The sequence below is a fragment of the Jatropha curcas genome, chromosome 5, assembly GCF_041381405.1.
Source record: "Jatropha curcas cultivar XTBG-Jc1 chromosome 5, XTBG_Jcur_1.0, whole genome shotgun sequence".
Classification (NCBI taxonomy): domain Eukaryota; kingdom Viridiplantae; phylum Streptophyta; class Magnoliopsida; order Malpighiales; family Euphorbiaceae; genus Jatropha; species Jatropha curcas.
In genome coordinates this window covers 24,444,133-24,467,880 of record NC_143155.1, presented here as the reverse complement: position 1 = coordinate 24,467,880, position 23,748 = coordinate 24,444,133, and the positions used below count along the sequence as shown (strand labels likewise).

General features: G+C 31.5%; 6 protein-coding genes across 13 annotated transcripts; all 6 read left to right on the top strand.

Annotated features, from left to right (window-relative positions):
• Positions 1-259: 259 nt before the first annotated feature.
• Positions 260-2,506, top strand: LOC105650202 (WAT1-related protein At5g40240). 3 transcript variants are annotated; one of them, XM_089721395.1, is made up of 7 exons: positions 262-691; positions 790-852; positions 957-1,070; positions 1,400-1,634; positions 1,715-1,870; positions 2,078-2,145; positions 2,231-2,506. In XM_089721395.1, exons 1-7 carry the CDS (start codon positions 519-521, stop codon positions 2,289-2,291), a joined length of 870 nt encoding a protein of 289 aa, XP_089577521.1. In that variant the 5' UTR covers positions 262-518; the 3' UTR covers positions 2,292-2,506. The 3 variants fall into 3 exon arrangements, with proteins under 3 accessions (XP_020541121.3, XP_089577521.1, XP_089577520.1); XM_089721394.1 differs by having other exon boundaries at positions 268-691; positions 1,994-2,145; XM_020685462.3 differs by lacking the exon at positions 2,231-2,506 and having other exon boundaries at positions 260-691; positions 1,715-1,904; positions 1,994-2,133.
• A 69-nt stretch (positions 2,507-2,575) lies between these two features.
• LOC105649859 (2-hydroxyisoflavanone dehydratase) lies at positions 2,576-3,845 on the top strand. The gene has a single exon (XM_037639694.2). The coding sequence runs from the start codon at positions 2,727-2,729 to the stop codon at positions 3,756-3,758; it is 1,032 nt and encodes a 343-aa protein (XP_037495622.2). The 5' UTR covers positions 2,576-2,726; the 3' UTR covers positions 3,759-3,845.
• Positions 3,846-5,228: 1,383 nt separating this feature from the next.
• Positions 5,229-6,968, top strand: LOC149496439 (WAT1-related protein At5g40240-like). Its single transcript, XM_089721340.1, has 6 exons — positions 5,229-5,422; positions 5,515-5,543; positions 5,632-5,734; positions 6,147-6,378; positions 6,461-6,619; positions 6,719-6,968. The coding sequence occupies exons 1-6, from the start codon at positions 5,229-5,231 to the stop codon at positions 6,728-6,730; spliced, it is 729 nt and encodes a 242-aa protein (XP_089577466.1). The 3' UTR covers positions 6,731-6,968.
• Positions 6,734-7,456, top strand: LOC149496438 (WAT1-related protein At3g28100-like). The gene is made up of 2 exons (XM_089721046.1): positions 6,734-6,870; positions 7,053-7,456. The coding sequence occupies exons 1-2, from the start codon at positions 6,794-6,796 to the stop codon at positions 7,204-7,206; spliced, it is 231 nt and encodes a 76-aa protein (XP_089577172.1). The 5' UTR covers positions 6,734-6,793; the 3' UTR covers positions 7,207-7,456.
• A 334-nt stretch (positions 7,457-7,790) lies between these two features.
• LOC105649856 (WAT1-related protein At3g28050) lies at positions 7,791-13,457 on the top strand. 5 transcript variants are annotated; one of them, XM_089721042.1, is made up of 8 exons: positions 7,833-8,309; positions 8,391-8,453; positions 8,556-8,669; positions 10,786-11,014; positions 11,094-11,252; positions 11,462-11,613; positions 11,782-11,986; positions 13,041-13,457. In XM_089721042.1, exons 1-7 carry the CDS (start codon positions 8,131-8,133, stop codon positions 11,933-11,935), a joined length of 1,050 nt encoding a protein of 349 aa, XP_089577168.1. In that variant the 5' UTR covers positions 7,833-8,130; the 3' UTR covers positions 11,936-11,986; positions 13,041-13,457. The 5 variants fall into 5 exon arrangements, with proteins under 5 accessions (XP_089577171.1, XP_089577170.1, XP_089577169.1 ...); XM_012236667.4 differs by having other exon boundaries at positions 7,841-8,309; positions 13,044-13,457; XM_089721045.1 differs by lacking the exon at positions 13,041-13,457 and having other exon boundaries at positions 7,791-8,309; positions 11,418-11,613; positions 11,787-11,962.
• Positions 13,458-14,482: 1,025 nt separating this feature from the next.
• On the top strand, positions 14,483-18,262 carry UMAMIT36 (nodulin MtN21 /EamA-like transporter family protein). 2 transcript variants are annotated; one of them, XM_012236666.4, is made up of 8 exons: positions 14,483-14,870; positions 14,966-15,028; positions 15,271-15,387; positions 16,752-17,001; positions 17,107-17,265; positions 17,349-17,500; positions 17,687-17,897; positions 17,995-18,262. In XM_012236666.4, the coding sequence occupies exons 1-7, from the start codon at positions 14,668-14,670 to the stop codon at positions 17,835-17,837; spliced, it is 1,095 nt and encodes a 364-aa protein (XP_012092056.1). In that variant the 5' UTR covers positions 14,483-14,667; the 3' UTR covers positions 17,838-17,897; positions 17,995-18,262. The 2 variants fall into 2 exon arrangements, with proteins under 2 accessions (XP_012092056.1, XP_020541308.1); XM_020685649.3 differs by having other exon boundaries at positions 14,484-14,870; positions 17,687-17,901.
• Positions 18,263-23,748: the final 5,486 nt, after the last annotated feature.

Below are 23,748 nucleotides of genomic sequence, written 5' to 3'. Positions count from 1 at the left end.
GATGACCAGGATTCTTCAATTCTGTTGAAACAGTAAAATAAATTAGTAAAATTTCCTGAAAGCAAATTTTTTTTTTTAATTCTCTCCGAGTTTCCTCGAGGTCCCTCTTTCGAGAGGGAAAATTTCCCTCGTGTTGTAGTAAGTCATGAACTGCTCTATAAAACAAGGACAAATTATTTTTCTTCTCAACTCAACAGAAAAGCTTATTTCCCTTTCAAAAAAAAAAAAAAAAAAAAAAAAAAAAAAAAAAAAACAGAAAAGCTTATTTTTGCGACTGGGGATTAGATGCTTAATTGTGTAATTTAAAATTACCATTTCTTTTTCCTTTACCATCTAAAATTCACAAAAGCTTTATCCTGTAGGAATTCCTATGGATAAAAAATTGATAACGAAAGCTACCTGTCTCTTGTCATATTATTGAATAACATAAAGAAAGGCTATTGCTTAATCATTTTTTCACTCATAAGTGTGTGAAGAAAGATTTTTTTTTTTTTTTTTTTTTTTGGTTTTTGCAAGCAATGGGGAGCATAGTGCCGTTTTTGGGGATGGTGATGGCAGTTTTGGCTCAAGCAAGTGATATGGTAATTAGCAAAGCAGCGATGTCTAAAGGGATGAGCAGACATGTACTTCTTGTGTACTCTTATGCTCTCTCTTCTCTTATCCTTCTTCCTATATCCATTTTCTCCCACAGGTCTTTTTTTTTTTGTTTTCATCTCCATTTTTTTAATGTACGTATAAGATCAAGAAACTTTGTTTTTTACTTTTATTGTTAATTGTTTTCTTCAACAGATCAGATCTTCCCCCACTCTGTTTTCCTCTCCTCTCAAGTTTTTTCTTGCTTGCCTTAATTGGGTTGGTAAAATTTAAGCTTATTAATCTTTGCTTATCTTGTTATTTTTGCTTAAAAACAGAATTAAATGTGGTTCGGTTGCTATAACAATTAGTTCTTGAAACAGATTTTCTGGACAGGCTTTAAACTATGCCGGTGTACAGTTCAGTTCTCCTACTCTTTGCACAACCATGCTCAACCTCGTCCCAGCTTTTACTTTCATTTTTGCCCTCCTTTTCAGGTTTCTTTTTTTTTTTTTTTAACTTTTATTTTACTTTCCTCTTTTTATTTTATAGTAAAAGGGATTTTATTTTAGAGTTGAAAAATTGAATTATCTACTCTGCTCGAGCACAAAATTGGAGTCCAGTGGAGAAAATAATGCAGGAAGGGAAAAAATTATTGCTTTTTGTCCTTGATAGTTTTATTTTATCATCAAAAGTATAGATATTTAGTGAGGAAATAATGCAAAGTTGTGACCTTTAGATATTGCTAAGGACACCAGATCAAAACATATTCCAAAACGGAATATACTGTCTTCCGTGTCTAATTTATGTTTTTTCGACATTGCAGGATGGAAAAGCTAGACTTGAAGAGCTCAAGTAGTTTAGCTAAATTTATTGGAACTGTGGTATCAATTAGTGGGGCATTTACTGTGACCTTCTACAAGGGCTTACCTCTCATTATCATGCCCTCATTTGATGGCTTGAATCATCAATTACTACTTTCAGAAGAAGGAAATTGGATCCTTGGAGGATTTCTCTCTGCAACTCATGCTATGATGAGTTCACTATGGTATATTTTACAGGTTAGATCACAAAATAACTAATAAAATAGAAACATTGGCTTTTGTTACGGGAAATTAATTACAAGTCTTGATTATTGCAGGCATCAATACTGAAGAAGTACACATCAGTGCTAATCATAGTATTTTTTTACAGCTTATTTGCAGCAATTCTATCTGCAGTAGTTTCTCTAACTATAGAAGATTTTGGTGCTTGGAGGTTAAGAACTGACATGGGTTTGGTTGCTGTAATATATTCAGTAAGATATAATCAGAAGCCCTGCGCTTGTTAATGTCTGTCTCAATCATTAATTAATTGAGAATTGTTAACGTCTGTCTCAATCATTAATTAATTGAGAATTCTTTCTCTAACATTTGTTTAGGCAGTTGTTGGGAATGTATTTCGGTTAGGCATGACTACATTATGTGTAAGAATGAGTGGACCTGTTTTTGTTTCTATGTTGAAGCCCTTAGGGATAGTTGCAGCTGCACTCATGGGAATCATTTTTCTAGGGAATACTCTCTTTCTTGGAAGGTACATTTTCTTTCTTTTTACTCCATGCACGGTACACTTCTAAGCAAGCGAATGAGTAAATGCAAATTTCAAAATGGTTATGCAGTGTGATTGGAGCTATTGTGATCGCAGCTGGTTTTTATGCTGTTATGTGGGGGATAAGCTAAAGAAAAGCAGACAGGAAAAGGCAGTGGAGTTACAGTCATTGAGGATTCATCCACCCAAAACGAGCCTCTTTTGCAGACCAACATACAAGAGATAAACAAACTTACTGTGTAGACAAATATTTTTTATATATATGCACTTGTATTGTAACGGCAATTCTCACCGTTAATTCCATGCGATCCATCTAACTTTTAAATAATATTTTTCCTTCGTTTAATTAGACCCGGACTTTCAGTTTTGAAAGTTCACATCAGCCATTTTGATTTGAAACAGAACTTTTTGTCTTTAATTTCTTCATTGATTTTATTGTTTGTTCGTACTTCATAGTCAGAGCTGTTGAGATTCCCCAATACGTTTGTCTTTCTTGCTCGTAGAGCTTTGGACCGACTGGTAATTAAGTGGAGTTTCATTAACATTTATGTAAAGAACGGTAGCTCATGCGCCTCTTTTCCTACAATAAAAGGCCTCTCCTCTTAACTCTTCCAAGAAAACACAACCAAGAACTCTTTCATCCTCTATTTCTTGCTTCTAATCTAAACCCTTCATTTCCTTTCTCTTCAATGGCGTCAACTGATAATGACGTTGCCCATGAGTTCAGATTCTTCAGGGTTTACAAAGATGGCCGGATCCACATGTTCAGGCCAACTTGGGAAACAATCCCACCACTTGATGACTCTGTAACTGGACTCAAATCCAAAGACGTAACCATCTCCACTGATCCTCCAGTATCTGCTCGTATTTTCTTGCCAAAACTACAAAACTCTGATCAGAAACTCCCTCTCTTGTTTTACATCCATGGCGGTGGGTTTTCGATGTTGTCTGCGTTTTCCCCTCAATACCACAACTATTGCTCTGCTTTGTCTAATGAGGCTAATGTTCTTGTCGTCTCTATTGAATATGGTCTCTTCCCGACCCGACCCATACCCGCTTGCTATGAAGATTCCTGGGCAGCACTCCAGTGGGTGGCGTCTCATGTTAATCGAAATGGACCTGAGCAGTGGTTGAATGATTACGTTGATTTTGAGAAAGTTTTTATAGGTGGAGATAGCGCAGGAGGTAACATATCCCATACTTTAGCTTTCCGGATCGGGTCAATCGGGTTACCGGATGGAGTTAATGTGGTTGGGGTGATCTTAGTGCATCCATATTTTGGCGGTACTGAAGATGATCATATGTGGCTTTACATGTGTCAAGATAATAAGGGATTGGATGATCCTAGAATGAACCCGCCTGTAGAGGATATTGCTAAGCTTGGATGTGAAAAGTTGTTGATTTTTGTAGCAGAGAAAGACCATTTGAATACTGTGGGCAAGAATTATTATGAGAAGTTGCAGAAAAGTGGATGGAAAGGAAGCTGTGAACTTGTTGAGAATGAAAAAGAAGAACATTGCTTTCATTTGCATAATCCTAACCATGACAAGGCTTTGGAGTTGAAAAGAAAGTTTGTTTCCTTCCTAAAACAAGAGTAATTATGTCTTATTTTATTATGCTTGCTTATGTATGATCTTGTAATTTTGTAAGCTTCACTGAATAAAAATAAATATTGATTTATGATATCTTTAATATTTCTTGTTTAACTCTTGAATTTTGTATTACAAGTTGGTTTCTTAATTTTTCAATTTTATATGATATTTCCTTAGCCAGTAACTAGTTAATCTGTGAATTTTTCTTTTAAAAATATTCCTATAGACCTATAGTCCACTTTTTATTTTCATACAAATCAATATATATTTTATTTATCTTAAAAAGTAATCAGACTTTATACATATAATTTTTCTATTATGTTCATTTTAAATAACACGTTATATTAAAATAATAAATAAAAATTAACGAAATTTATTAAAAATAAAATAAAATATAATAAGAATAGAGTAGACAATTTAAGAATTAAGTATAATGAAAAAAAAGATAAACTATTTTTTTTAGACGAACTGCATAGTTTCTAAAATATTAATTAGGCTTTATGTTTTGTGACATGCAGGCAATTACTGGAATTAGAATAAGACTAGGCCTTCCATCGAATAAAAAAAAAAAAAAATCAAATTAGTCTTTGGAGTTAACAACTTTGGTTTTTAAAATAATCAATAACAACAAAGTCTAATTGAGTTGATTGATAGAGTTAATTTACGTCTTGTCGATCAAAGTCTCACCCACTCCATAATATTATTTATTTATTTTTTTCAACGTAAATGACTTTATCATTAAACAAACAAAAAAAATGGGCCACCACCAATATTATTGGAATGAAAATCAGCTTTGCCGTTACAATACGATATTTGGATTGAGTGGTCTTGATTGACTCTTGAATCTTGCGGACACTGGTCAAGATGCGCTATCTGAACGTGACTGGAAAATAAAGCACGCTACAAGTTTTTTTTTTTTTTTTTTTCAATCATTTTTAAATCTAAAATAAGAAAATTTTAAATTCACTCAATTTATCAAATAATTCATAAATTATTATAGGCATGTTATCATTAATTAATTAATTATTATTTACTTTTATGGTCAGTAGATTACTCTAATGATTAAAAATTGAAATTTTCATCTGGAGACAATAATTTTGATTCCTGAATAATGTGAAAAAGATTAAAAAAAAAAAGAGTAAGATTTCAATTTCTGAATAATGCTGTCAAAAACTGTATTATTTATGCTTGATATCTGTTAATTTACAAGTTTTTTTTATTTTCGAAAGTCTTATTTAATTTATACTTTTATTTTTATTTTTTATTATTTAAAGAAAATAAATTAAAACAAAAAAAATTTAAGGTAAAAGTTCTTTAGTTCCATCACAATTAATCAAAGGTCAACTTTTCAAGACACCACTGGAAAGAAAGATAAGGACTAGCAAAAGAATAGGCTCATTTTACAGTATCAGATCTTTCAGCACTGATTAGATTGAAAATGCTAAGTTCATCAATACCATAGTTATTGTTACAGATATGGGATTAAGGTTATGCAGTAAAGAGGCTGTATTGCCCTTTATTGAAATGGTGATTTCAATTCTTGCTCAAGTAAGCTCTATGGAAATAACCAAAATAGCTCTATCTCAAGGGATGAACAGATATGTCATTATTGTTTATTCTGATATTATTGCTACACTTGTTCTTCTTCCTTGTTGCTTAATAGTCCACAGGTCTTCGCATCTCTGTTAATACAAGTATGTTAATTTATTTATTGTGGTTAATTTGCAGATCAGATGGAACTCCACTCACCTTCTCCTTAATTTTCAGCTTTTTCTTGCTTTCACTATTTGGGTCTGTAATTAGAGAACAAATTATCTTTTTCTCTAAAGGAATCAAATTTTGAGTAGCAATAGTTATTGATTTCCATTTTCTTTTTCAGACTTGGTATCCAGATTTTTGGATATACTGGTTTACAGTATAGCTCTGCCACACTTGGGACGGCCATGCTTAATCTTTACATTCATATGTGCCATTATTTTCAGGTTTTTCTTTAGTTTCGTATTATTTTTGCTCAAGAGAGAGAATTGGTTTATTTAATTAAAAAAGGAAAAATATTTGTATTTGATAAGTGATTTTTGGTAGAAAATTCCATAGAAATTTAGGGAAGAGGTGTCCTTAGTTCTTAAATCTTACGCTTCAATTTAACATGACAAGAAATTTTCCTATTTTGTGCTTTGTATTAGTGCTAATTAGTAGGATTGGAAAAGGAAATGTCTTCCTTATCGTTCTTCCCATTGAAATTCTGTAAGCATTCAAGATTGAGAACCCCATTTCACTGTATGTATTAACACTCCACAAAAGCCGTAGCCAAGACCAAGACATTTTTGCCTAGCAACCTTTTTGTTTATTGAAATATTTCTAGAATTAATTCTAGATCACTAATTAATTAATTAGGTTGGAAGAAGTAGATTGCAGGAGCAAAAGCAGCATTGCAAAATGTTTAGGAACCATAATATCAATTGGTGGAGCATATCTTGTCATCTTCTACAAAGGCCCATCACTCTTTAGAAGTAGTACTTCCCATATTCATCGTCAGCTACTTCATTCCTCACCACTCTTATGGATAATTGGAGGGTTTTCCTTCGCAGCCAAAGCTCTCTTGGATTCAGCAGTATTTATTCTTGAGGTTTGTTTAAATAAATACCATTCATAAACATTTATTAGATAATTAAAACAAACAATTGATTCTCTTTTCTTTTTTTTTCCAGGCCTTTATCCTAAGAAAGTTCCCTGCTGTGCTTACAATAATGTGTTTTGCCTTCTCCTTTGATACAATTTTGTCTGGAATTTTCGCTTTGGTTGTAGTTAATGACACAAGTGCTTGGAAATTGAGACCTGATATGGGTTTGTTTGCCATTTTTTATGCAGTAAGTGGATATAGTATACTCATTAGCATGATTAAGGTTTGAAATTATTTTACCAACTTCTTAACAGATTAATCAGATTTTATGTTCTTTAACATGCAGGCAATTATTTGATCTGCATTTCGTATCAGCTTAATTACTTGGTGCCTGAGCAAGACTGGGCCTCTATATGTGTCCATGTTCAAGCCTTTGGCTATTCTTTTTGCAGTTATTTCAGATGCAATATTTTTAGGAGATGCACTTTCTCTTGGAAGGTAGACATTTTTAATTTTAAAATCCTTATCAGACGTTCTTGATTCTGGATGAATATTAATTGGCTTCGGGAACAATGGAAAATTGATAAATTTTTGTACTTGAGTTATTTTCATATGAAAGAAATTAGGATAAAGACATAATAGAGATTTACCATGTACTGATAATTCTAAAATTGTTGCAGCTTAATTGGAGGAACCATTATTGTTACTGGATTTTACATGGTGTTGTGGGGAAAGGCTAATGAGGAGAAGTCAAGACAGCGTAATGGTGTAGGAAGTTCTGAATTCTCCGGCGAAAGGGATCATCTGCTGCAGAATAAAACTGAAGAAATATAAGCATTCTGCAGAAAAAATTTATCTTAACAGAAAAGCGTCGGCCATCATAGTGTACTTCATTGGCCACATTCCTATCGCTCTACAAGTCTTACCCTTAAAATACAAAGTCATGTTAAAAAGTTTCAATTAATTCCCGCCAATATTTATGGGAAGTAATTAAAAAAGTATCAATTCACATGATTAAGTATAATCCTGTTGTTCTTCTCATTTCATTTAATATGAAAGGCTAAAGATATATCCAGTTCAGAAATTTTCATCTACAAAACTTTCACTATTTCAAATGAGAGTTATTCAAAAGAAAAGATTATCCCCACAATATCGTTCGCATCTATTAATCCCAATATAGCTCAAATGAGTGTGAAATGCATTTTCTTTTCTCTCTTCTACTTGGCTTGTGGCATTGTAATCTTTTCCTTACCGAAGGTTATATCCATTTTTTAATGATAAGTAGTCTCTGAATGAATGGATGAATTAATGGAAGGGTGAACAGTAATCGTGAAGAAATGCAATGAAGGCGACTGCAATGGGAACGCCATATCCAATTAATAAATAAATAAATATTAGAAGTGAGCACACCGCATTCTCTTTTTCTTGACGAAACTATTTTCTTATCTTCTTGGAGGAAATCAGATGCAATTATTTTTTTGGGTTTGGTACAAAGCACTGTACGTTCCAAAACAAGGCAAATAAAATACACAGTACAACATCCATACGTCACTACTTGCGTACCATTTTCTAAGAAAATGGAAGAGACAAAACGCAGTGGCCAGTGGGGAATCAGGCAAAGATGCCTTTTTAGCCATTGAGATTCACTGTAATTAACTGGTTGTATTATGTCGGATTCGGTGGCTGTTTGGACATCACCAAGTAGAGAGTAAAGTAGATTCTGGGGAATTCATTTTTGTTGAAGTGTTGTAGAGTAAAATGGGAACGAAAGCAGCAGTTCCATTTCTGAGTATGATAATGGCGGAGTGTGCACAAGTTGGGCTTCTGATAATAAGCAAAATAGCCATGTCAAAAGGCATGAGCAGTTTCATCTTTGTTTTTTACTCTAATGCTCTTGCCTCTGTTATTCTTCTCCCTTCTTCTTTGCTTTTCCACAGGTACTCCTCTGTCTCTCTCTGAGATACCCATAAAGCTAAAATCTTTTGCATGCACTTTTATTGTTTGAAATTGTTTCGCAGATCAGAGAGGCCTCCACTCACCTTTCCAATTATATGTGGATTCTTCGTGCTTGGTCTCTCTGGGTATGTTGTTTCAATACCCATATCAATTTTATTTTCTGGGTTTACTTTCGTTTGAATTAATTTCTAATTTTTTATTGTTTTACTGGAATTTGTTTAATTCAGTTGCTTGGCAAATTTTTTCGGCTATGCTGGGATTAATCTCAGCTCTCCTACACTTGGCACAGCTATGCTCAATCTCGTTCCTGGTCTTACCTTCATACTTGCTGTTGCTTTCAGGTTGGGATTTTCTCATTATTTTCTTACTGTTTGATTTAATTACTGTGAATTATAATTACTTGCTGTAGTAATAGAAAAGGTCCCCATTTTATTTCCCTATTTTTGTTGCTGAAGATATATTGATAATTTATGAAACAAATTCCATTGTTTAACTATTTAATTCAGAGAGAAAATAATCTTATAAATGATGCTAGCACGTTTCCTTCAGAGTGGAAAAAAAAAGAGATGCCAAGTAAGGGGGACAAGGGGTTGGAGAAATGGAGGTTTGGTCTCTAGAGGGATTAGTTGAAGTCTGAGTATAAAAGTAATAATGTGTTGGTTTACAACTGAATTACTAAAATCATACTTTCTATGTTGAAGTCTGAGTATAAGAATTTGATAATAATCTAAACTTGTCATACTTGGAGTCATTAGTTTTATCACCATGTTTTCTGCTTCAGTTAAACAGAAACAACCAAGATTGGCAAGACTGTCTTATTGTAAATAGTATTCTATATCTATAAAATCACTCCGTCATTTAAATCTTTCCCTCATCTATGTTTGTGCCAATATTTCAATGTGAATATCCAATTGGGAAGAGAAATGTTTTCATTCTTCCATCCTCAAGTACTTGATTTTCGAGCATTTGAAGCAATGATAACTGAAGTTTTTTCATCTGCTATATCAAAAATATGTGATGAAATGTAATTTTTCTTGAATTATTGTAGTTCTTTCTTTTAAGTTTGGACATGTAGGAAAGTGGTTCTTAAACACCAAATCATTACTATCCCTCTAAACATCTAAAGGAAGAAAAATAAAGTATGATCTCATTCTATTCCCTTGAACATGTGTTCACATTAGTTGCCATCAGAATGTTTAGTTTCCAATTTAACATAACAATTCATAATATTAGCCCACACCACAGGTACATAAATTTATGTATGAGAAGCAACATAAGCGGAATTTCCTCATTCAGTTGCTTTCAGTCATCATGTCTCCCTTTTACAGGCTCACATCCTAGTGTCCTACTTGGTTCATGAATAAATCCTAAATGTAAACTAGAGATTTCTGTGTCATGCTTTTTATTTTCCATCGCTAAGAGCTAAAATCCACCAAGTCTTTCATGCAAAATGCTCTTGATTTTGGGATGTCAAAGACTTTGAAAGTGAATGCTCTATTCGCGAGAGAGAGAGAGAGAGAGAGAGAGAGAGAGAGAGAGAGTGTCTCATTTTAGTTGCCTGTTATGCTGAGTTCATTGGAGATTCTTCTATTCCTTTTAGCAAAATCAATGACATTGAGAAAGAGAGAGAGAGAGAGAGAGAGTCTCATTTTAGTTGCCTGTTATGCTGAGTTCATTGGAGATTCTTCTATTCCTTTTAGCAAAATCAATGACATTTTGTGTCCTCTTAAGATTGAGGTAAGTCCTTCAAGCACTATTGCTACAAACTGGATGGCTTTTGTTTGTTGGCAAAGGAAAGTCTGCCTGGGTTGGTTTTTCATCCTGTCTTCTCTGTGCATAATTTGTCTTGTAGTTACTCAATTAGTTTCTTTGAGATAAGTTACCAAATAAAAGTTTGCCTTCAAGGAAAAGTCCTCTTTAGATTAAGGTAAGTCCTTCAAGCCCTATTGCTACAAATTGGATGGTTTTTTGTTGTGTTGGCAAAGGAAAATTTTGCCTGAGTTGGCTCTTCCATCCTATCTTCTCTGTTCATAGTTCATCTTATAGTTACTCATTTAGCTGGGAACCCATGATGGAAGAAATTAAATGCTTTATATGTTTTCCAAGGAAAGCTCCATGAGGTTAGGTTGGAGTTTTTCAGCTTTTCATTAATCTCCTAAATTTTCCTAAATTCATGACTCAATTTATTTGATGGTCTCAATTTATTTGATTTCCTAAATTCATGGTCTCAATTTATTTGATTTCCTTTCTTTATCCAACACTTTCTCTTTTTTGCTTAAAATGAATAAAAGAAATGAAAATGGTTACTCATAACTAAATGTTTAGATAAAGTATTGCTTTAAACACTAGTTATGCTCAGGTAAGGTAGTAAATCCCTTTTTACACAACTAGGAATGCTGATAGGAATAAAATAATTAGAGATGCAGATGACCTGATTAATCAATTATTTGGTTTCAGGATGGAAAAACTTAACTGGAGAACCTCTAGTACACTAGCTAAATCAATAGGAACCATAGTTTCGGTTGGAGGTGCATTCATTTTAACCTACTATAAAGGTCCCCCAGTTCTGATGACACCTCCTTTAAACACATCTCATGGACTTCTCGTGCAACTGTCAAATTGGGTTATTGGCGGATTGCTGCTTGCAGTGGATTGTGTTATGACTTCTTCATGGGTCATCATACAGGTGAAGCATGTCAAAAACAGAATAGGGAAACCAGTTGAAAAATGTTATGTATTATTATTATATACTCTTAATCTTTCAGGCATTTATCCTCAAGAAATACCCCGCAGAGCTCATTGTGGTGTTCTTCTACTGCTTCTTTGTGACCATTCAGTCTGCAATAGTTTGTTTGATTATTGAAAGAGATCCTTCTGCTTGGAGCTTGAGACCAAATATAAGATTGGTTGCTGTTCTTTACTCGGTATGTAATTAAACTCAATGTACTGATAGTGGATCTACATACTTTATCTAATCTAATCTGCAGATAGTGATTTAAGCTGTAATGTATCAACTTAGCCAATTTTAGTTGTGTATTTCAGCTTGGCAATAGTTGGCTTATCCAATTGCAATATAAATGTTATTGTAGACAGCAACTGATGAGTCTAAACCTTTAACAAGTCTACAATGTAGGGAGTTTTTGGCTCTGCATTCCAAGTTGGCATTTGTTCATGGTGCCTGCGACAGACAGGACCTGTTTTTATTTCCATGTTCAAGCCCCTGGGCATTGTCATTGCAGCCGCTGTGGGCATCCTCTTTTTAGGGGATACTTTGTATCTTGGGTGGTAGGTTTCTTAAATTAAACATTCTTTTCCATTATTGTCAATTATGATATATTTAGACTGATCATGCTGTTGAGTTAGATTTATTCCTATCTTGTTATATTTTTATTCAGTCATTTTCATATACTAATACAAGGGACATAGCACCTTCCTAATCTAAACACTATGCAGTTTAGCCGGAGCAACCGTTATAGTTATTGGGTTCTATTCGGTTTTGTGGGGGAAAGCCAATGAGCAGAAGATGGGTATAGATGCTGGAGCAAAGACCATTGAGTCAAGCAGCCAAAAAGTCCCCCTCTTGCAAGGCTATATTGAAGAAATATAGAAGCACTATGCAGCGACCAAAATAATATATATCCTTTTCCAGACCAAATGGGTAATTCCATTTCCTTCATCTTGATTTCATGTGTGACACATACATACAACAAAGGAAAAAGACAATTCACATTAAGACCTGCTTTGCTTAAAAATTGAGGGGTAAGGTATCCCTGGTTTGATTTTATTTCTGGGTTCAACCCCCTGGATAAATGATCAGTCTAAGGAATGTAGGTGTGCGTGCTATATGGGGTTAAGGCCTTAGCAAACCCTGCCTCATTCACCCCACAGTTTGGGTTTATATGTTACTTTTCTACCTTGGGTTGATTTGTTGTGTTACTATTTCTGAAATGTTTATAATTAGTTGCTAATTAAAAGTTAGTTGGTTCAAAATACTTAACACATTCATAATCTTTCATATTTATAATTAACCTGATTTAGCAATCATATACATAGATAGCATTAGATTGCTCAAGGTAAAATGTGGATTTGGGTTGGAATGCTGGAGAGAGATGTAGAGTTACTCAGGATTGGAAATGGGAACGATGCTCTAATGGATAATCCATTTGCAGATAAGCTGTAATATAGTTTATAAAAGTAATATCATCTTAGGCTGGAATTTTCCATTCCTCTGGCCTTCATGTGAAACTAATACAATATTACAGGAAGTTGGTGCAAATATTAAAAAAAAAAAAAAAAAAAAAAATCATTAGCAGAGCGTTTTATTTGGCCCCAGCTTGCGCTTCTAGCCATATGTGCATAGGCATTTCTTATTTCTTTCCTTTTTTCCCCTTTCTAACTTCTTCAGAGATATTAAATGGGGCAAGAACTAAGAGGCAATCTGAAAGATAAGTGTCTGATGTTATCCGACGCCTCTGTGCATGAGGAGACAGTCTTTGATTCTTGGCTCTTACTCAATGAACTTTGTATTTCTAACAATATTTTTTTCTCAGCAATGTGTCGGCGCTTTTCCTATATTTCTTTTCTTCTCTTTAATTTTATAATAGTTTGTGCAAAGTCAGTTTCATGATAGTTTATGTTTGATTTTGTATAAAAATTAAAATATATCATCAACATTTAAATATTTGCTCTTCTTATCTGTCTTATCTCTTAAGCAGGAAAGAGGGAAAAGTCCTCAGAGAATATGCAAGATACACAGTTTCTGTTTAAGTAGAGATGGAAGGCACTTCAAAGCTACAAGCACGTGAAAAAGACAACATTAGCAATGTTGATATGTGTCCAGTGTATATATTATCTATAGCAAGATACATAGTTTCTGTTTAATGTTTGCAACTCCTTCACTGGGATTCAAAATGAAGTTTTTGAGCCTGCAAGCTTATTGGAAGTTGGTAAGGAATGAAATGGAGCTGGACAGCTAATGCTCAGGGTCAGCTTACTGTCTATAAGAGATGTTGAAAATTTCCACATTTGAACTATATTTTTAATTGGAAATGTATCTTATTCTTTCTTGACTATAACATAGTCATGGCCAGCATTATCATTGAATTTAATCTGATATCTCTTGAATAGAATTTGCACGCGTGCAATTTACAGGTTGGATATGCTCTTCTCTGCACATCATATTTTCTTTGCTTTGACTTTCTATGTCAAAATATGGAATGTTAATTTGAAGGGGTCATTATCATGACCTGGACCTGATGCAAACCCTTATTAAATTCTTACAGAAACATATGATTTACAGTTTAAACTGTCTCCTGTTATCTCCAACAGGAAACAACTGAAGAAGTTTTAAACCATTATTAGTCTTTACTATTATGAGTGACAATTTGAGATGGACGTAGAAGAAATTGCTATGGCTAATAGCTTAATAATCCTATAATTAGTACTTGTAATCTCTTTAAGTAGCAGCACTAAATGCAGATTTGTAATATATTTTGTGTATATAACATTATCTCATACCAAAAGACATTCTCTTCTCAAATCTCAAACAATAAAAAATAGTTGAAGAGTCAAGTTTATTTATGTATACATAGACAGACAAAGAGTTGAAGCTGCTGATTTAGAGCTGAATATTTAATTATTGGTGAAATTAATTGACGGCGACACCCTTGACCCTTCCTAAAAAATTAGTTGTTATCCACTAATCTGGGTACTGTAATTTTGCCACATCCAACAACTATTGACCACCTTATTCTAACCAAAGCTGATTCTTGAATTATTTACAGACCAAGACTAGGAGTGTGGAACCAGAATACAAGAATCTCGAAATCATAAAATAAAAATAATAAAAAAATGTTTGTTTTTGAGGTGGGGCCATTATTATTGATTATCTAGCTTGGTGGAGCAATAGAGTAATAATATTACTCATTTGGTGGTGGGACCATTCTCAATGTCCGCCTCACATAATTTTGGACATTAGTACATTAAATTAGTTTTAAAGTAGTAAAATCAAAGCAAGTGATGAAATGAAGAAAAACAATACACAAGGTTTGATCCAAAAATCAATTTCTAAAAGAACAGACATGCCACGTCACATTTCTCCCCCTTACAAAACAGATTAAGGCAAAGACGAGTAGCTTTTTCTCTTTGGAGTAGCCTCATCAACTTGTGAAGGGTTACCCTTACCTTTCTTTTATATCTTCTCTTTCTTTCTGATTATATCAGCGTCTTAGCTGTTTCTCGTCACTGTCACACTATAAATACCCAGCAAGAAAGAGAATCTTGCAGTAGTATTCTCTTGCCATTTTCAAGATCTTTCTTGTTTCTTGATCGAGAAAAAAGATGGGCGTTACAGTTAATTATAAGGATATAGAAATAATGCCATTTGCAGTAATGGTGATATTGGAAGGTTGCACAATAGCACTGACCATATTGGCTAAGACAGCCATGACTGGTGGATTGAGTCCTTTTGTATTTGTTGTGTACACAAATGGGCTTGCCACTTTGATTTTACTTCCTTATTCCTTTTTATATCACAGGGAAAGGTTTATAAATACTTCCCTTTTGCTTTGTTATTTTGTTTGTACACATAAATATCAGTATCCAACTTTTCTTATTTTGGTTTTATTAATGGGTGCAGGACAGAAAAATCACTCTTCACATTGCCTCTTTTGTTGAGATTCTTCTTCTTGGGCTTGATAGGGTTCGTATATTTCTGTCAAGCAAACTCCTAATGCGTAACACATAGCATCTTTTTTTTTTTTTTTTTTATCTTCTCAAGATTCTGTAATAAAGTTTCTGATTATGATAATACTGGATTCTTGAGCATATTATGCAGTATCTAGAAGGGAATTATTTGGGATATATTATGTGCTGCTAAAGATATAAAAATCTTGTAGGCCCATGGCCATGGATGGTTGTTTTAATCTTTCTCTTTTTGTGTAGGACTTGCATATCCCAGAATCTTTTATTTGTTGGTCTAAGCTACAGTTCCCCAATAGTTGTATGTGCAATGGGCCTCTTGATACCTGCTTTTTCCTTTATCCTCGCCATCTTTCTCAGGTTTTCCCTTGTCTATCGTTTTTTTTTTTTTTTTTTAATGTTTAGTTCATTTCTCTTTCAGTCATAGATGTGTTCTGTGCTCGATTTTTCAAAATTTCTTTAGTTATGTTATATGTATCAGATGAATGCTTGTCTCTTTTTTACCTTTTGATCTTTTCCAAATTTCAATTCTTTCCTTCTTTTTCTTATTTGTTAATTTCCTGTCCTACTTAAAAGATAATGAGTTTAATTTAACAAAACAATCACTGTACAAACGGTGGGTCGTAAACAGTTATGTAGAAGTAAACGACAACTCTGACGGAGAGATTTTTTTTTGTTTTGTGGAAGAAACTTTTCCCCAAAAAGAAAAAAAAAAATCTTATTTTCGTAATGGTAGGTGTATGCTAATTGGCTGAAATATGACCTGAACTGCTGACTGAACATATGATCCACACGAATTGTGATTCATTAAATAAATCCAATTAATAGTGATTTATTGCTATTTGAATTAAAATTTTTAAGTTTTTTTTATATAATAATGCTCTTAAATACATCTCTTTTTGTTTTTATTTTTTATAAGACTCTAATTATCTTTCTAAATTTCAAAATTGAGTCTCTTTCAAATAGCAAATTGAGACTCTAAATAAAAATTGAAAGAGACTGATTAATAACTTTTTGATATATGTTTACCATAAAATTACAATTTTTTTTAATTGCTTATTGATACTTAATTATTTTAACATTCATAACTTTTTTATTTATACGTATTTTTAACATTCATATATTTTTTCTTTTTATCACTATTTTAAAATTTTCGTGAATAAAATTTGTTAGTATTTTCTTAAAGTCTTTCTAATTTTTTTTTTCTAATGAAAAATATGTATAGTGCCGAAACCATAACCAAAATGAATTTTGAAATTGGATCGGGTCTAAAACCAGTGATTCACAGACTGGTTAAGGTTCCTCTTAGAGCGAAACTTCAACCGCGGATTCACTAAACTGCTATGCTATGGATAGTATAGGTAAAGCAAGTATATTTCTTTTAGCTTTAAGGCCTTTTTTAACGTTATTTTTATAGGAAAGTTTCTATCCTATCCCAACGTTTACAAATTTTTTTTTTTTTTTTAAGTTGATAAATTTGGCTCAAATTAATATTTCTATAACTAATTACTTCTAAATTTTCATTTATAACTAATTAATAGTATATCATATGAATATAAAATTATATTATATATATGATATAAAATATAATATGAAATTAAAGACAAGTAATCTAAAATTTTATATTTTTAATAATATCCGTTAATTATTTAAAGTTAGAAAACTGTTTATCCTTAATTATGCTTGAGCTGAACTGTGGACCAAATTAATATTTAATATTTCAGAAGGATCAAGCTAAACTGGAGAAGCTCAAGCTTCCATTATAAAGTGATCGGCACGCTGATATCAATCATAGGAGCAGCAGTGGTAGATTTTTACAAGGGTCCATTCGTACAAGAAGCTTCATCTTCTTCTTTTAAACTTATGCAGAAACAGAAACTTTTTGTTTTTTACTCAACACCAGACCATTGGGTTCTTGGTGGCTTATTGCTTGCAGCTTCTTCTTTATGTATTTCAATATGGAACATTATCCAGGTACAATTATTTAACTAGCTATCATTGAATTTTCTTTAATTTGCAGTTGAGGGTACGAATTAAAAAAAATATATGTAATTTGATATTTTCATCTCATTTGGTCAGATGGGAACTGTCAAACATTATCCCCAAGTGATGAAAATAGCCGCTTTTTATAGCTTAGCTGGGACTGTTCAATGTGCAATCTTCTCTTTTGTTATGGAGAGAGACCTGAAAGCTTGGAAGCTAAAGCTTAATATGGATCTACTTCTCATTGTTTTGACAGTAAGTACATGCATATGGCATCTACTTAATCTGCTTAACTATATGAATCTGCATAACTAAATATAATATTTCTGGTGAAATAGGCAATCTTCAACAGTATAGTTCGTAGCAATGTTCATATCTTGTTTACACGCATGAAGGGCCCATTTTATGTGCCCTTGTTTCAGCCCTTTAGGGTTTTCTGGGCAACCTATTTCGGTGTTAGCTTCTTCGCAAATAGCCTTCACTATGGCAGGTAAAAACTGTAGTTGATCGTAATCTGTTTACCATTTAGTTTGCAAAGCAGATCAGTTGTTTTAAAAATTCATTAATGATATGTAATCAATATTTTCAATATAGAACTTCTACCCACAACAGTTCAAACAGTGCTTACTGCTAAACAGACTTTAAAATGCTAAGCTTTTAAACTTGACATTTGCAGTATCATAGGAACAGTAATATGTGGAATAGGATATTATACTGTAACCTGGGGAAACATTAAAGAAGTTGATGAAAAATACAAAGAGAACGTTGAAAAAGTCAACTCTTCTGAAGCTAAGGTTCCTCTCCTCCAAGAAGATGCACAAGTCTAGAATCTTTCAAGGCAATTAATTAAAATTCTTAATTTGGAGAAATCGGACGAGCAACATTTTGTAAGTAAGTACATTCTAATCTTTCCTGTGAAAATCTGTCAGCTAGTTTACTAGTCCTCCTTTTAGTCATCTAATAATTTCTTTACATTTGATGCAGATTTTTATTTTTCCTGCAAGCTAGAAGCTGGAGACAGGTTTTTTCAACAAGTTCTGCAGCCATGTTCAGCATATGTACATATTGTGTGAATAAATATGTAAAAATTATAAAAAAAAAAAAAAAAAAAAAAAAAAAAAAAGAAGAAGAAGAAAGGTTTGCTGTAAGTTCTTTTATTTACTTCAGTTGATCTTTTTGTGAGTTCACAATTGTGAACCGCGAGCTATGTGGTTTCCATCTTTTGGTTAATATGAGGAGCAGTATTGAATAATTGTGAAATCTGCATTATTTTATCTGGTACTATTAGATAATGATGATTTATCTTAATGATAATATCATTCTTTGTTTAATTAGGATGTGATCAAGAAATTCATATCAGTAGATAGTAATTGGGAGAGAAATCAAACCATTCAAACAAGAACAATGAACCGTACTATATGTTACTAAACATGAAAGAAAAGAAAAGGAAAAAAAAAAAAAAAAGGAAGAAGAAGAAGAAGAAAACGCAATTTGTCCTTTCTGAAATAGCTTTAACCATATCTTTACTGCTTTGTATATCTGGAGTCTGGACTGCCAGCCCGTGTTGGGCCCAAATTCACTTGTTCTATAACCGGCTTCGTACCCGACCCATGAGCATCGTCATAGTCTAATAGTTGCGCTTGTTTACTCAAAACAGTTTTCTGTTTCTGTTTTCTATTTTCTAAGAAAATAATTTTTTTAAAAAATAAAAATTAAAAAATACAAAATAAAAAATACGTTCACTTAATAACAATAAAAAATTATATTTTAATTTAACTCCACAAATATTATTCATAGCTTTTATAATATAAAATAAATTTAGAAATTGTTTACGTAAAAGTCTTTGAATTTTTATTATTGATTATTTATAATAATATTATTATTTTCTATCATTTTGTAATTTTTTTAAAAATAAAGGATATAATCTATTTGTTATAATAAAATAATTATTTATTAAAGCATAATAAAATTTTATTTTATTAAAATATTTTTATTTTTTCAAATGAAAATATTTTATAGAAAAAATTATTTACAGATATTATAACTTTAATTATGAAAATGTCATTTTTTAAATAGAAAACAATTGAAAAACATATTTTTTTTGTTATAAAGGAAAAATTTAGAAAACAACTTAAAACTGTTTTCCAAATTTTAGTTAAATTTTAAAAAACTGAAAAATTATTTTCTAGTTTTCCAAATAAAAAATTGACTGATTTGATCACAAAACTCTGTTTTTTCAGTTTTTTTGAAAAATTGTTCTAGAAAATTACTCCATTTTCTACAGCTGAACACACCCATAATTTTTCAAAAATTATAAGGAAAATGGTTTTCCTGTAATAAGGTAAATTTTTTACGTCATTCATGGAGGAAAAAGTTTCTCTGTTCTTAAACTTATTAGATACAAGCTCTTCTACTTCTTACATGCAAATTCATGGTTATAAAAATATATACATGCAATAAATTCAGTAACAATAAATAAAGGAAATGAGAGTATTGATATTTTTTAAATTAACAATTCTTTTGAATAACAACCAACCATTAGTTGCAATGTACCAGAGTAATATATTTTTATAAATATATTTAAATTAACGGGTCTGTACACTGTACTCTGTTGGAAATGTGTTGATGTTCTAATTTCATACGATGACAATAATTTAAGAAGATGCAATTGCAGAAAGTAGGCTGAAAAATTGAATGTGAAGGGCCCATTGAACTTGTGTCCAAAACTCTGTTCCACCTCTACCTGGGCCCAGTCTTTTATGAGCATCTTTCTATTATTTTTTTTTTTTCACAGAATTTCATTCCATGATTTTGATCAGTAACCTTAATTGTGCATTTGGGTATGTCCGGTGATAAACAAAAATATATTCTGTAATTAAAAGATAATTAATATAAACTCAGTCGACATTGCAGGTTAGGCATGTGGGAAAAGTTCTCGAATTTAATCCCACTCCATTAAAAATATATATATATTTTTAATCACAAAGGGTATAACCAGGCGATGATCCCTAACTTGTTGGTATTAGAACATGGATCCTTTATTGTGTAGATCTGCTAATAGTCTTAAATGGGATGTTTTTGAATCTTCAAAAATTCAAAGGATTATTAATGGAAATGAATTAATTTCTAAGGATATTTCTAAAGCTATTGATGAAAAAATGATTTCTACAGTAATTGTTTCTGATAAAAATGGTTTTAAGATCTCTACAGTAAATGTTTCTACAGTCGAAGAACAATTCTATAAAAATTCTAAGTTTTATTATGAAATAGAAACTAGACATAAAATACCCCGAACATTAAATTTACTTAGTAAAGAAGAAATTGAAAACGAATTACTTGAAGAAGTATCTAAAATTAAAAACTTAATTAAAATGAAGCAGATTCTAAAAACTTATACTTTTGAAGAATTAAAATCTGAATATTTAGACTATAAACTAAATAGGCAAAATGAAATAAAATTCTTTGATTGGTATAACTTAATTAAAGAAAATCAATCTGATAAAGGTGTAAATCCAGTAACATGTCTAGAATCACAAATAATTTGTAAAAATAATCACACACAAACCTCTACATCGCATAGAAAATATAAGAAAAAATCAATTAAAAAATCGTATAAAAATTTAACTTGCTATACTTGTGGTAAACAAGGACATACTGCTAAAGTTTGTAAATGCAATAAAAAATTGAAGAACAATTCATCTAAAAAATTAAAACCCTTAACTTGTTATCATTGTGGTAAAATAGGGCACACAACTAAATTTTGTAAACTTTTACTCAAACAAAATAAATTAGGTATGACGAATTTAATAAAAGAAGAACCAATAATAAATGAAAAACCCATTGTAAATGAAAGTGTAAAAGGTAAAGAAAAAATTCAATCTCATGTTTTTAAACCATATCACATTTCACAGTCTCATAAACAAGAATTTGTCCACATATTAAAAGATCAATTAAGTAAACTTGAAGTGCATTCAGCAACTACTCAACCAGTAGCTCTTGACACACCTCAAGCATCACGAAATATAAATAATTTAGAAGAAACCTCTAATTCTGAACTTAGTGAACCAGAATCAGAAGATGTAAAACAATTTGAATTAAATCCAATAAATCATCATAGGGAAATAGTAAATAGAGCTCCAGATTTAGGTATAATTGATAAACCTAATACCATAAATCAATTTAAATATAATGCTTCAACTATTTATGAATGGAACATAGATGGTTTAAGTGAATATAACATATTAAGTATTTTGCAACAAATGACAATGGCTGCAAATGCTTATAAAACACAGTCAATCATTTCTGATAAAACTATAGCAGAAATCTTAATTGCTGGCTTTACCGGCCAACTTAAAGGATGGTGGGATTATCATCTCACTGAAAAACAACATGAAGACATTCTAAATTCAATTAAAATTGATGAAGATGAGCAACCTATATATGATGAAAATGGTGATGTAATACAAGATGCAGTGTCATCTTTAATTCTTACTATTTCATTACATTTTATAGGAGATCCATCTCACATAAAAGATAAAAATGCGGAATTATTAAGTAATCTTAAATGTAGAACATTAGGTGATTTTCAAGAATATAAAACCATCTTTCTCACCCGATTAATGTTAAGGGAAGATTCAAGTCAAGATTTTTGGAAAGAAAAATTCTTGGCGGGATTACCTTATTTTTTGGGAGAAAAAGTTAGGAATTTTATTAAACAGCAACATGGTAATCCTATACCTTATAGGAAATTAACATATGGTCAATTAATTAGTATAATTTATAAAGAAGGTCTACAAATCTGTCATGATTTGAAACTTCAAAGAAATTTAAAATATGATATGCGTAAAACTGAAAGAGAATTAGGATCTTATTGTAAACAATTTGATTATGGCATAACATCTCCTCCAAGATGTGATGGCCAGTGTTCTAGATCACATAAACCTAATAAAAATTCTAAACGACATTATAAAGATAAATCTTATCAAAATGACAAATTTCATTCTAATAAAAGAAAATATCATAAAACTTCTTATAACAATTTGACATGTTATACATGTGGTAAGAAGGGACATACGTCTAATTTTTGTAAATTCAATCAAAAATTAAATGCATTAAATTTGGAAAAAGAAGTTTTGAATAAAATCTATAAACTGTATATTGATTCAGATAATTCAGAATCTGAATTTAGAAAAAGTAAAAATCAAATTGATGAATTAGATTCAACAACCAGTTCATCCGAATAAAATATTTTTGTATCTTTGTATTTCTAGTAAAATTCCGTAGTATATACTTGTTTGATAAACAGTACTTATTTTTAAAAGTACGATCTAAACCGTAACTGTTTTTGAAAACAGTATTATATATAGGCTGGAAACCCAAAAGTGCGGGCTACTGGTCCAAATGACTATTTAATTAGTCGTCTTCTTGGTATAACAACGCCACGTATCATACTTAAAATCATTTTCATAATTTAAATTCATATTTTTGACTTTCCTATATATATCTCTGTCTATAACTACTTTCCTATATTTTGCTCTGCCTATTTTAAATCTTCCTTGCAGCCTTACAAGGACAATGGAAAGAAAGAACGCTATTGGGAGAAACCACTCACCCATTCAAGCTCTTTCAGAGCAAATTGAGGTTATTATTACATCCCTTACCACTAAAATATCCCTCTCTAGCGATATGAAACACTGGATTGATACTTATCCTCAATCCACTAAAATCCTTCTAAAGATTTTATATGATATAGTATCTTCTTCAGCGGAAGATACGCAGGTATGACTTCTAAACTTAAAAGCGATCATACCCGATCATGGTATGGCTATTCCGTCTCAAACGGTAGACGGTAAAGAATTATCAAATCCGTTAATGGCTGTGGATTTGCCAAAAATCCAATTCAATTTAACTAGTAAAATACTGTAATGGTTTTCAACCCATTTGTATCCTTATGGTTAAAGGATGATCCCAGGTCAAGGTTGCAGGAACCCTAAACCATATAAAATTGTTCTTGCGATTTGATTGTTGCTTATAAACTGATTGTTATTTGATATAAGTATGCTCTGTGGATGCGGCTTAGTCTGATCTTCCACATCAGAAATATTGCTTATATAAATGTTTGTATGATTGTTTGATTTAAACAGTAACTGTTTGTTCATATTAAAAACAATAAACAGTAACTATTTCTTAAGTTTAATTTGAACAGTACTTGTTATAAATTTATTTGTTTGATAAATTCATTTGTATAATGTTTGATCTTTAAAAGTTTAGATATTAAATAATTTTATCATAGCATTTACTTCGTTTAAATTTATTCCTTTTACAAGATTCAAATCTGTTAAACGGTCCTAAAAGCTTTTGTTGGTATCAGAGCCAGGTATAAGGATCGATTATCGATTTAATAATAACAAGTTCTTATTTAAAACTTAAAGTCAAGTCTTATAGTCAAGTCTTATAATCAAGTCTCATAATAAAGAATCTTTAAATCTAAAAGTCTTTAAGTCTTTATTCAAAACAAAGACTTCTTACACGTCTTTAAGTTTTATAACAAAACAACAAACAAGTCTTTATCCTAGTCAAGTCTTTATGTAACAAATCTTTACAAGTCATAAATATGAAGATTTGATTTTAAATAAAATCATATATATGTATAGCACTAAGATTATTACTAGGATTTAAATAAATACAGATACAAATATTTAAAGATAAATCATAATATATTATTAGATACTGAATCAG

Excerpts from the sequence above, each read along its gene's own strand:
- LOC105650202 (XM_089721394.1), top strand. The coding sequence starts at position 519 with ATGGGGAGCATAGTGCCGTTTTTGGGGATGGTGATGGCAGTTTTGGCT. Across the intron at positions 1,071-1,399 it reads ATTTTTGCCCTCCTTTTCAG|GATGGAAAAGCTAGACTTGA; the intron begins GTTTCTTTTTTT and ends TCGACATTGCAG. Across the intron at positions 1,871-1,993 it reads TGGTTGCTGTAATATATTCA|GCAGTTGTTGGGAATGTATT; the intron begins GTAAGATATAAT and ends ACATTTGTTTAG.
- LOC105649859 (XM_037639694.2), top strand. The coding sequence starts at position 2,727 with ATGCGCCTCTTTTCCTACAATAAAAGGCCTCTCCTCTTAACTCTTCCA.
- LOC149496439 (XM_089721340.1), top strand. The coding sequence starts at position 5,229 with ATGGGATTAAGGTTATGCAGTAAAGAGGCTGTATTGCCCTTTATTGAA. Across the intron at positions 5,544-5,631 it reads TTCTTGCTTTCACTATTTGG|ACTTGGTATCCAGATTTTTG; the intron begins GTCTGTAATTAG and ends TTTCTTTTTCAG. Across the intron at positions 5,735-6,146 it reads ATATGTGCCATTATTTTCAG|GTTGGAAGAAGTAGATTGCA; the intron begins GTTTTTCTTTAG and ends TTAATTAATTAG.
- LOC149496438 (XM_089721046.1), top strand. The coding sequence starts at position 6,794 with ATGTTCAAGCCTTTGGCTATTCTTTTTGCAGTTATTTCAGATGCAATA. Across the intron at positions 6,871-7,052 it reads GATGCACTTTCTCTTGGAAG|CTTAATTGGAGGAACCATTA; the intron begins GTAGACATTTTT and ends AAATTGTTGCAG.
- LOC105649856 (XM_089721042.1), top strand. The coding sequence starts at position 8,131 with ATGGGAACGAAAGCAGCAGTTCCATTTCTGAGTATGATAATGGCGGAG. Across the intron at positions 8,454-8,555 it reads TTCGTGCTTGGTCTCTCTGG|TTGCTTGGCAAATTTTTTCG; the intron begins GTATGTTGTTTC and ends TGTTTAATTCAG. Across the intron at positions 11,614-11,781 it reads GATACTTTGTATCTTGGGTG|TTTAGCCGGAGCAACCGTTA; the intron begins GTAGGTTTCTTA and ends AACACTATGCAG.
- UMAMIT36 (XM_012236666.4), top strand. The coding sequence starts at position 14,668 with ATGGGCGTTACAGTTAATTATAAGGATATAGAAATAATGCCATTTGCA. Across the intron at positions 17,266-17,348 it reads TACTTCTCATTGTTTTGACA|GCAATCTTCAACAGTATAGT; the intron begins GTAAGTACATGC and ends CTGGTGAAATAG. Across the intron at positions 17,501-17,686 it reads AATAGCCTTCACTATGGCAG|TATCATAGGAACAGTAATAT; the intron begins GTAAAAACTGTA and ends TGACATTTGCAG.